The 12,156-nt window shown below is 30.3% G+C and overlaps 1 protein-coding gene across 2 annotated transcripts in view; it reads right to left on the bottom strand.

The window, feature by feature from the left end:
* The window catches only part of LOC125070955 (putative epidermal cell surface receptor), a 39,124-nt gene that overhangs the window by 17,063 nt on the left and 9,905 nt on the right, over positions 1-12,156 (bottom strand). For both annotated transcript variants that reach the window (XM_047680984.1, XM_047680983.1), the window contains exon 2: positions 1,336-1,455. In XM_047680984.1, coding sequence (XP_047536940.1) covers positions 1,336-1,444 — 109 coding nt within the window. In that variant the 5' untranslated portion in view covers positions 1,445-1,455. The remainder of the gene's footprint in view (positions 1-1,335; positions 1,456-12,156) is intronic.

Here is a 12,156-nt window from a genome sequence, read left to right as displayed (position 1 = left end):
TCATTGTAAAAAAATTAAATGAAATAATGAGACGTATAAAAAGTTTTTCAATAATGTGATAAGTGATCAAAGAAATACCTAACAGTTCTCACAGGAAAATATTTTATTAAACCTTTCAACCATAAACGATTAACGTGTCCATATCATATGGATGTGTCGGCGGCTTATGAGTCATAATTTAAAATATTTCGCAAACACACCGCATATAGAAACAAATATGTTTGCCTAGCTTAACACTGGTTTTATTATTATTTTCCATTCCTATAAATGATAAATTGTTTCATACAGTTTAAGGTATCATAATTATTTTCATTTTGTTGTAAATTGTTGTTCTCAATTAGTGGACTAGGAATATTCTAGCACTTTTAATACTAAAAATGTTTATAAAACAAATTAAATAATTTTCTTTTATTTCCCATACATGTTTCTGTTACGGATGCGATGTAATAAAAAAAAGCCTTAAACATTTTCTAACCACTTTATAAGATTACTCATAGATATATTTATTTTAAGATATATAAAATGTTATGAAATAAATTACGGTAATAAAATACCATGTCTTGTCCATATTAATGACTTCGCAGCCAAAACTAGTTCTTACTCAGCGCGCATTGACTACGGTCTATCCGAAATTATGGAGCGAAACTGTTATGGTAATGTTTAAAAAATAATAGTCTGACCGCCGCCTCTAATAATATCGTTATTCGAATGATTTAAAATTATAATTACACATTCGATTGATGTGAAACTTCTAGACCGTTTGGGGTGAGACCGCCTTCTAAGAGACGGTAATCGGCATGGCGTTTTTATGCCATCGTAACTGCCCTCCCCACTATACTTTGTGTATGCTTGACGGGTAAAACTACTAAATACTTCCTTGATATATATTATCATAATAAAACCATATTTAGGTATATTATACTTATGACTTTTATTTATTTTAGATCTATTAATTGATATTTTTTCTAATATAAATTATTTTAATAACCAACAAAAATAAATGATTAACATCCCGTGACAATTTTTTTAACGTTTATTCGTGCAATACGGTAAGATAAGGTCTTGGAGTTCACACGGCCATCTTGGATTATTGCATCTAGCTGTCAAATAGAAGTTTATTTAGGATTGAATTTGAATAATATAATTTTAAAACATTGACATTTAATTTTTTATAGCCAGTAAGCGGATATTGTGAGAGAGATATAGGATTACGATAACTTATACTTATATATTTTTTTAAATTAAATATAGTAAAAACAACACGACTGCAGGGTTTTTAAGCTTAATGGAATTGCGTTATACACTCTGATAGTAGTTAAATTTGATGTTTCTTACTGAGCTCAGTATCGCAATCAGTGTACTCGTGGTTGCAATCAACGGTGTAGGCGACTGCGCCGGCTGTGATGACGCACAACAGCGCCAATGCGCATGCGCCTCGCGCCATCACCGCGCCATCTGCTGAAGAGACATTAACATAATTATGGGGACACAGGTGTAAGAGAAGAGATTCTGTTGGGAATTTAGTTCAAATATAATATTTATACTAATCTTATTAGGCAGACGTTGCTGTCCTTATTAATTCTAAACATAAAAAAGAGACAGAAATTATTTTTTTTATAAACACAAGAACGTATCTATTGTCTATTGATTCGTGTATACTTCGTTTGAAGTTTAATAATGTTCTACATAATCTCTTCAATGGAGAAGGTTTATGTCCAGCAGTGGGATATGACAAATTATTTTACTATTAACATAATATGTGTAATTATGTACTTAAAGTATAAAATTCAGACGCATTCTAAAATGCTTCCTTAGAACTTTCATAAAATTAATTACTAGTTATTAAAATTTACAATTTCATTGTTATAAACAATACCATATTCTCAATTATAATATACTCATGGGAATATTAAAAGCATATGTGTAAATACCTATTCAAATTTAACTCTAGAACAAAAGCAACTATTTATATACCTAGTAAATAAACATAACCGTTAAAAACGAAATGATAATTAAATACAACTAATTATAATAACATAAGATTCCCATGGTTTAAGTCACATTATATATATTTTCACACATACACTATGTAGCGTATTCCGTCAAGTTCACGCTTCACCGTTTCATTTCTCCGACGAGAAAGTACGAAACAGTTACGAGAGGTTATTTGGCACACCTGTTGTGATAAAAACTTATGCTTTGATGCGACGCTTAATTTGAAACTTTTATAACATACAAAACCGTCTTTAAAAATTTTACTGAGTTGACGCTTTAAATAAAAATGTAATGATTGAGATGGGACCTTGGAACTTGGAAGAACGAATCAAAAACATTTAAAAAACAAAAAAGATGTAATGAAGAGACTTCTTTATGGAATTCGATCAAAAATCAAATAGGTCAGGTCCAAAAATATTGCGTCAAACAATATACACATACGTTTTATATGCATACTCACATAGTATCTTTTGAGACACTTAGTATTCTTGAAGGTGTTAGTATATTACAAGTAAAACGTCATCGACGAAACTGATTTATAAAAAAAAACTTTTAATAATAGAACAGATTTTGTATTCGTTGAAACTAGTTCAAATTGGTTGCTCAGTTATTCTGGTATTTTATTCTACTGAATTGGTGGTCAATATATTTGATTGTATTTATAGGAACCACTTGGACGCCGAGAAGGATCAAATTTCAAGACTCGGTGACGCCGTTAAAGCCAGCAGGTCTAAAAGTTACAGAAACACAGTAAAAATAAATACAGTAAGTAAAAAATTAAGCGTCTCTTGCATAAATTACCGACCGTTCTTCCTGTGTTGTTTAATTACTATATCTACACAGCCGATCGTGACTAATATTTTTCTAACCTAAATTTTAATTAACCTTATTATTTTGTACGCATATATAGTTCGAGATTATCTTATCTTTGAATTTAATTTTCTAAATATCTAATTGTGAGTGTAAAATTATAATGAACTGAATAACACTTCTTATGTTGTCAAAGCAATTGAATGATCTGCGAAGAACTCGTCCATTGTAAAAATCCATTGATCTCAGTGTCGTAGGAAGAGATCGTCAAGTATCTATTCAACGATGTAAATAATTTCGTAAGTGGATCTATTGTTCGTGTGTACATTTTGAATGGGTAGCATTATAATATTACTTTCTCACAAGGTCGTAGGTAATTTAAATTGAATGTGCAGTGAAATCGAAAATTGTATCGGTACAATTTCAGTTAGGTGATATCATTTTCAATTTAAGCGGAACTTCTTTGTATGTGATTTGAGCCACATCTGAAGGTCGATTTTTTGTGCAACGATTTGTGTTCTATGTGTAACGCTTAAGTGAACGTCTCTGATGCAATTCAATTTTGAAATACTGTTAATAATTTAATTTAGAGATTTATTTTAATAATTTAATTTAGAGGTTGACAAACAATGATTTTAAATGACAAATGAAATAAATCTGAAACTGACTTTAATATTAAAACCTGTTTAAATTTTGTTAAAAAAAAAACTTAATTTAAAAAAAAAATAACACGCCTCTCTAAAAATGTATTCTCAAAGTTATAAAGAGAGAAAGTCATCGCTCATCAGTTATCGCGTAAATGGATATTTGTGAGTGTTTCAAGAGATCCGTTTACTTTTACTCATATATTGTTTAGTCACACCGTTCAAAGCTATTCTGTAAAAAAAGAAATTTGACTCTCGATGCTCGACTTGATCGAAATATGTTGAAGATATCCTTTTAATATCATAATTTCCTCAAGGGAGACTGCGTACGACATAATATTATAGTGTGCGTGTGCGATAACATAAATAGACTCCCCATTCCTTCACTTGTAATCCGATGGGACGGCTCATCCGACAAAGGCAGAAAGAGTTCAGACGAGAGACTTAAAAATTATTTATTTTTACTTTATTGCAAAACCGAATTACAATTTTACAAAAGTTGGGCTTAACGTGGTTTCTGATGTACTGAGTGTAATCATTGTCAACCTTAAAACTTCATTGATTATTTTTTATTAGTCCTACAGTAGCCAAACTGAAACGTGGAGTCTATATATAATATAGCGAAGACACATATAGCGAATACCCTTTTACACCAACAAGACAGTAAATTAAACATAACCGTCGTTATCAAATCATCGTTGTCAAAGTCAACCTCCCCTCCCCAATTAACTGCTAGACACGTGAGGTGCACGTTCTGCACGCACGGCTTTGGTTAATACTTATGGTTAATTTGTTTAGTTAATGATTCTATTAACAACTTCCCTGTCCAAACAGAAGTTATATAACCATGAGTCACGTGTGACTCACGGGATAGGGAAATGGTTAAACAAGACATAATTATATTAGTTTTTGACATTTCACGATCGAGTTCTACGTCGTGTCTAGTCCTCCAGAATAGTCTCACAGTACGTTCGTGAGTTATAGAAAGTGTTTGATTCGAAGAAATCACGATTAACGGGTGTGTGCGATTAATACGATTAAAACTTGCAATAGAAATTTGTATCCCATGAATATATTAAAACTAGTTGGCATCTACGGTTTCGCTCACATTTTAGAGGTTTGTCGTCAGGCGTTAGGCATAAAAGTTGGCCTTAGTGTCCTTAGAGTTCGAGCTTGCTTTATACCAAATTTCATCATATTCTATTCAGTGGTTAAGCCGTGAAAGAACAATAGTAGACAGACAGTTACTTTCGCATTTATAATAATATTAGTATAGATCCCACTACTCAGAAAAGGACAGATTAAAAATAATCCAAGCTATATTTCACAACGATGTTCTGCAGGTTGACAAATAATTTATCTTTCTCTCTCTCTCTAACACATTGAATTTCCTTAACAATTTTTTTCATTCACCCGATAATTACATAATGATGGAAAACTTAATGACAAATACACATAACAATAAACATTCCTTTCGACTTATTTGTTGGATTTAGATTTCCGTTTCCGCTATTGTTCAGTTCAGTTCCGTCTCGGAGTTAATCTGGTATACTTTTACATGTATGTTTATAGACTGAGAAGTATTGGTTAATATTTGCATCAGCGTGAAAGATTTATAGTTGGCAAATATTGGATAATTACGTAATGCTCTAAATTTTGCGGCTGATTGTATTCCAAAGTGTACCTTTAATAGATCTGTCGAAAGAGTAAAGATAAACAAATATTAGATTTATATTCCATACATTCTAATAATAGCTAAATTATATTACGCAGTACTTGAGTAATACATATTAAGGAGAATCCTTTACCCATTCAACTGGCTAGAAAAGAAAAAAAAAAAACAAAAGCGCGCGAAATTAAATTAGAACGTCATCAATTTTACTTTTCGGCGCAGACATTAAGGTCGATATTGACGCGACTTGTATTTTATTAGAAGTGTTGTGTTTTATTTTGGACTTATAGCTTGACTGTTGTTGTAAGCTTAACTGAGTAAGTAGTCAATATGTTTGATTTATTGATGTTAAAATAAATTCGAAGTTAGAACTATTTTTGGTTTATTAGTAAATTATTTTAAGTATTTTAAAATCTTGTTTTTTTTTTTTTAAATCTATTTCATTTCTGTACGCTAAATATATATATTTATTTATAATACGACACTTTCCACCTGACTACAGTATTCAAATAACATAAATTTTTGTCCAAAGTTCTGATTACGACATTCAAAACGCCATTGTTCAAGATTCATGATTTCGACCAACGATATCACGTCATTTTAATGTCAAAGATGTTTGTATAAAAATCTGCAGGAGTTTTTGATTAAAAAAATTAAATCATTAATTCTTCAAGTACGATCTTACAACTTACGAGGTACATTATGATAAATTAAATAGCAAAAAAAACTAATAAATCAATATTAAAGTTACTACCGGTTCGTAATGACTCTACCGCGAAGATCCATTATCCGATCCATTATCAGATCCACAACAAATTGAGTATTAATGTAATTGTATACACAATGATGCAAATAGCGCTCAAAAATAACAACACTTTCAATGGTGTTATACCGGACTTAGTATATTTATTTAACTCTTCAAGTGTAACTCAAAACACACACGGACAATATTACTGCGTCTGTTTCACACAAAAATTTCATTTGTAGACGTTGCCCTTTAAAACGACCCTTAGAATATCGTTTCATCACGCCCAAAATGTAAATAAAAAATATATAAGCCTTTACATCTTTATCTGATAAACATCACACGCTTTCCAAGGCCGTTTAAACTTTCCCAATAGGATCAATAACTGCAGTCGTCTTATATGGTAACATGTTCCTAGCTTTACATTTACATATATATGTATATATATATAGATCGTTCTTCTTGAGCTAAGCGCTGGTTATAGCGGAAGGGAGAGTGTCTCGTGTGTTTTATATGTATTATTGAAAAATACTAATTAAAATGTTATTGAACATGCCATTCGAGTTCCGCTAAGTAACGTTTCCTTCGATGTAAATGTGAATATAATTATCTAACACGTCCATATGTTATTTATCAAATTACTCAATACATTTAACCCAAGAGATTACCTATATACTTATTTTTTATCTCTCTTTCTCTCCTCTACTTTAAGGTTGACTGGAAGAGATAGCTGTTTGAGCGACAAGGCCGCCTCTTATACATCTTTTTTGAATTTGACTATGTATTGTTTAATGGTGTACTATAAAGATTATTTTGATTTGATTGGAGTTTTTTTCTTCAAATCAAGAATCAAATCAAACGCACTGTTTTTTAAAACAATTACATATTCAAATAGGCATGAGAAAATTGTGTAGTAATTTGTGTTAATAATTATATTCACCTCTCGTGCGGCGGTAAGGTCGTCGTGAGAAAACCTATATCGAAAATGAAAATTAGATATTTTCAATAAATAAAACAGAAATAGGCCGCGGGTAATTGGGCCACCACCACCCATAGACATTGGGAACTAAGACGTAATGTCCTTTGTGCCTGTGGTTACATTGGGTCAACCACCAGCCGGAACACGATAATTTAATAAGTATTGCTGCTTAGAGGTATACTACTACTAATACTAGATAAGTGGCTTGAACCTTTGAGGTGCTCGCACAAAGCACTCCCACCAGGAAAATTCCGTGGCTAAAATCTGTTCATCGATTCATCATTACTAATTAATCTTCATCATTAAATTAGTCGAAGGAATAATTACGTCTCGTTTTTTACAAGTCAATATCAGTTTATGAGTTTGTTTACCCAACGTGAAACGCTAACCAATTGAGGTCGATTTCTTTGCAACTTCATCTTCCCACCATATGTGACACAAAGATTGTCTATTGTTCTGTGGAAAAATAATCATCCATACCTAAAAAGGGCATAAGTAACGTTTACGTTTATTGAAATGGTCGTAAAGTTGAAAATGTTTCAGAAATAGTTGCTTAAAAATTCATGACACTTTTTTCGTCTTATCGTTTAAAACGGTTAAACATTTTCTAGTCATTCATTATAATTTATGAATTTATTAGTCTGCGACTGTCAAAATTTAAAATTCGAACGTGTCTATTTAATTTTATTATATATGATCGCAATATCTTATAAACTTAACAATTTTCGATTTCATTGTTAAACGAAAACAAATAATCCATGTATAGAAGTAAATATTTTTACAAATTAAAATATATAATATATTATTCTTATAAATTAATAGTCAATCTGACATTGACGGAAGACAAAACGAACTAATCAAGACTGCTCACGACACAACTCCATACTGCCAAGAAAACACTTAACACCATATAGAACAAAGAGGCAAAGTTTGTGTTTGTAAAAATTAGTAATTATTTTATATTTAAAAATATAAATTTAGCCCTTAGATAGGAATTTAACAACAGCAAGATATATATAGTTTATCTAATTATACACAAAAATTTAATTTACAGTTAATTCAGAGTCGTAATGCGGTCAACGCAATAAATAGATACACTTGTAACAGCATCCGGTGAGAGCGGATTGTTGTTCGCAATTAGTTTATCTATACTAATAACAAAATCGCATTCTACAATGTATCGACCGTATCGGAAATTTCAACGAAATAATAATTCACGTTTAAAGTTTTTTGAACTCTATACACAGATATATTAATATACAAACATAATATGAAAACATTTACGTTAAACGCCGTTATTTAAACTTAAAGTTTAAAAAGTTTATACTCAGTCTAATTCTAGATACATCAACACGCGATTATGACAACCATTATATTAATAAATATTTAAATAAAACTTGGTACATAGAAATGTATTATTTTTAAAAGTAGATATTCTTTTAATTCTGAAAGAAATCGATTCAATAATTGGGCTTTTTAACCGCGTTTGAAATTTAAAAAATAATCTGTGTGGTATTTAAGACCAGTTACATGGGAAATAGAAGTTATTGAATATAAAATAAAGAACTAATACTCTCAAATAAAGCATGGTAAGAACAATTTATTTTTTAAGAATCATTCACCAAATATACAAAGATAACGATCATCAGAATTAAAACATCTTTAGAAGCAATGAACAATTAAACAAGCGTACGTTTTGTTCAAACGTAATTGTGCATTTAAGCAAGTTTCCACAGTGAGAACCGAGAGGTTCCCACATAAACAACAGAGGTTTTTCTCAATCGGTCACCAGGTTTCGTAACCCATTGTAATATTGTTTGAACAAGTTGGAGCTCTTACATTTAAGAATGTAGTAAAATGTTGTTATTCAATCGATTTTATTTAAAATTTAGAATAATTTTTACTCAGCTTATACAAAAACATGCGTGATATTTTTTTTTTATAATATAAAGCTTAATTATTTTATTTGTCCTTAGAAAAAGTTAGCCGACCGGTTAGTCGGTTGTAAAACCCTCGTACTAATCTATTTGAATAATAAAAAAATACTTTTAGTATTACTTGACATTTTAAAGAGGTCATGGACATTCAAGATAGATCATTGATTTTCTTAAACAGTTTCAGTTTTATTTAAACTTTCGTAGTTTTGTTTCTTATATTTTCTATTTATTTTAATTATATATAATATATTATAACCTAAAATATAATTAATAATACAGCATATAATATAAATATTAAATACATATAAAAACATTGAGTAAAAATGTACATAAATTATTCGCCTTATTAACTCGAAAAATCATAAGTTAAATAATAATTTTAAAGTATGGTAATTATCATAAAGTAATGACGCAATTTATTTGGCCAGTACTTCATATATCCGATAACGGTTAGTGATAAAATATTTTTACGGATTTTCCATAAAATCAAGTTACATAAAAAAGTAATTGCGCTAAATTAAGTTAATATATTAATATGTCTCCAGTGTAAAAAATATATTACTCATAAACAATTTATCTTTAAGCGATTATGTTATTTATTCAAATAATATAATACAACCTAGTTTTAAATGAATGTTTTTTCAAGTTATCCCTGTTAGTCTGACGTTGTGGTTCATCAAGATCAGTTATCTCAAGCGGCCATTGAGTAAGATAAACAGAGCACATCATTTTCATCTGAGCTTGGGGTATACCATTTGTTTCAACGTATATAGATGTATATATTTGTAATAGGTACAGTACATGCTAAACGTTATCTAGAACTAGCGATCCACCCGATTTCGCCTTGGTACTTATTATTAATAGAAAAAAATATATACAAATATAATTTATACCCTTTAGCACTCAGGAATAATTTTGTTTTATACCAGTAAAAACATTTTTGGAATTGAATTATTAAGTTCCGAATTAGCCTCCACATACGAACAAACAAATTATTATTATGTTTCAGAAAAGTCCATCCTAGAGCACAGCCTTAAGACATCTATACAAAAACGCGACATCAGAGTCGCCGAGGCTGTGCTCTCTCTGATCGAGCACGGAGCAGGGCCTGCTGGATTACAGTAATTCGGATAAAAAAAAAACTACTATATACAGTATTTATATATTACCATATACTATTTATATATTATTTTAAACTGAAAAAAAAAAAATGTCAGTGTGGGCCACGTCTTCCAAGAAGACGACAAGCTCGCGAAGTCCAGCGAAGATCTGCTGATGTTTAGTAAAAATATAAAATAACGCCACAATTTATAAAAATAAAATGTAAATAAAGGCACGGGCAACTGTGAGCCCGTGGATGTTGTATATTAAATAAAAAAAAAAAAACAAACAAATTATATATCTTTGTAATGTTAGAAGATTACATAGGTATATACAGCGGGAATTAAAATCAAAGAAACTAATCGGAAATACGCGGTCATCAAGATCATCAAAATGGGAGCGAAACTGCGGGCGACAACTAGTTATATAATAATACACTTATAAATCAACCTTGGCCTTAAAAACGTATATATGATTAAACAGCATAATGGTATCGGCATTACTTAATTATAATAATTATACGTGCTTCGTGGTGGTAAGTTATAAGTAAAGTAAGTAAGAAGTAAAATACTAAGTCTAGGGCGAAAACAGTGTAAGCTAAAATGTAGGCTAAGTCGGTTTTTATATGTATTTAATAACAATTATTTTAGAAACTAATCTATACATGGAAGAACAAATATTTATAATGTAACGTTTTAGATTGTCATATACTTGAAGTACATTTATTAAAAATAATTGCGTAACGGAATTTTACTATACAATTTTCGTTCGCGATTGTACTCTAAGGCTGACGATGTATGTAGCGTGAGCGAGACAGAGAACTTTTATGAATAGCGGAGGAACGCGAGCGCAATACCCTCCCTTGCGGCTATGTCCGTTCCCCTCAGGTACCTTAAAATTTTGTTCTGCGCATTATCATGTAGGAACTTCGGTCAAGGATTTCAATTTTACGCTTAACTGTATATTCTGTTAGTAGAGGAGCAAGGGGCTGCAGGGAATCGTGACGATGATTGATTTAGATTAAGAAAAAGTTTTTGGTTAAATGAAATTACGTTCAAACTACTCTTGCGGTTTTTAATTTTACCTGACACTTTCCGTAGAACTGTTTTACCAAGATAATTGAAATATGTTTTGAAATTTAAATAAAACAAATTACTTAGCCTAAATTTTCGCTATAAATAAACACCTTAAATTGTCCAATAAAATTGAATTTGAAATGGAGAACCATCTTCGAACTGCTCTGAAACCAAAAAAAATCATCAAAATCAGTTCATCAAACGAAATAATTTAAAACTATACAAAAACATGGCAGCATTCAATTTTTTTAAGTGAGTTAGAAATATTTAAAAAAGGACAATTTATTATATTTACTATTTACATTTACAATTAGTCTTATTCCACATTTTGAAAACGTGCGTAGTCTGATATTGGCTTGACTTGAATGAGTCTCTTATTAGTCCCAAAAACAATAAAATTCCTTCAAGTGAAATGTGGCATTCAAAAAACCGGTTTAAATACCGTAAAAATCGTGGTTAGGTAAACGTTCGTGTACACATACAAAGTATGTGAATTTTTCAAATGACTACAAGTCACTCATAAATAATCATCCCTAAAAAGTATTCCAGCTTCAAAACCAAATGTTCTGAGTTTTCGCACTTCTAATCCTCATTTAATACATTTATAGTATTTATATATATATAATTTTTTTCTCTTTAAAGAGAAGAAGTTTTGTTATAGACTTTTAAGGGCCATTAATAACAAGAGAGCATATTTTGTCAGACGCTTTATCGATAGTTATGTTCGCCGATATCATATATAGCCTATTCCAATGGAAGAAGAAAAAAAGATAAACAAACCTTATATTTACGTATTTCATGCGATTTGATTGCTAATAACTCAGCTATATTGTGCAATATTAAGAGTTTATGATTAATATATTTTTATTTATAATACAACAATATTAAACTTAACTACTTATTTAAACTTTAATTTTACTTCCAAAATTCAAATCAAATCTATTGTGAATATCATAGATAAATCAAGCTCTAAACCAATGATATCGCGTCAATTTGCGTCCAATGTTGTTTATTTGGTTTTTTTCCTGTTATGATTGGAATAATTTATATATCTAAAGAAGGCATATTATTCGATACAAGATTATATATATGACAAAAAAGCGTGGAGTTAATGCTTGTTGACTTCCAGGCTGGAGACAAAACATACATATATAATTGTATTTAACTAACATGACTGTATTTTTAGATGTTGAAAAA

The sequence above is a fragment of the Vanessa atalanta genome, chromosome 18 (assembly GCF_905147765.1).
Source record: "Vanessa atalanta chromosome 18, ilVanAtal1.2, whole genome shotgun sequence".
In the NCBI taxonomy this organism is placed as follows: domain Eukaryota; kingdom Metazoa; phylum Arthropoda; class Insecta; order Lepidoptera; family Nymphalidae; genus Vanessa; species Vanessa atalanta.
The sequence above is the reverse complement of the archived record's forward strand: the minus strand, read 5'-3'. Positions and strand labels throughout refer to the sequence as shown.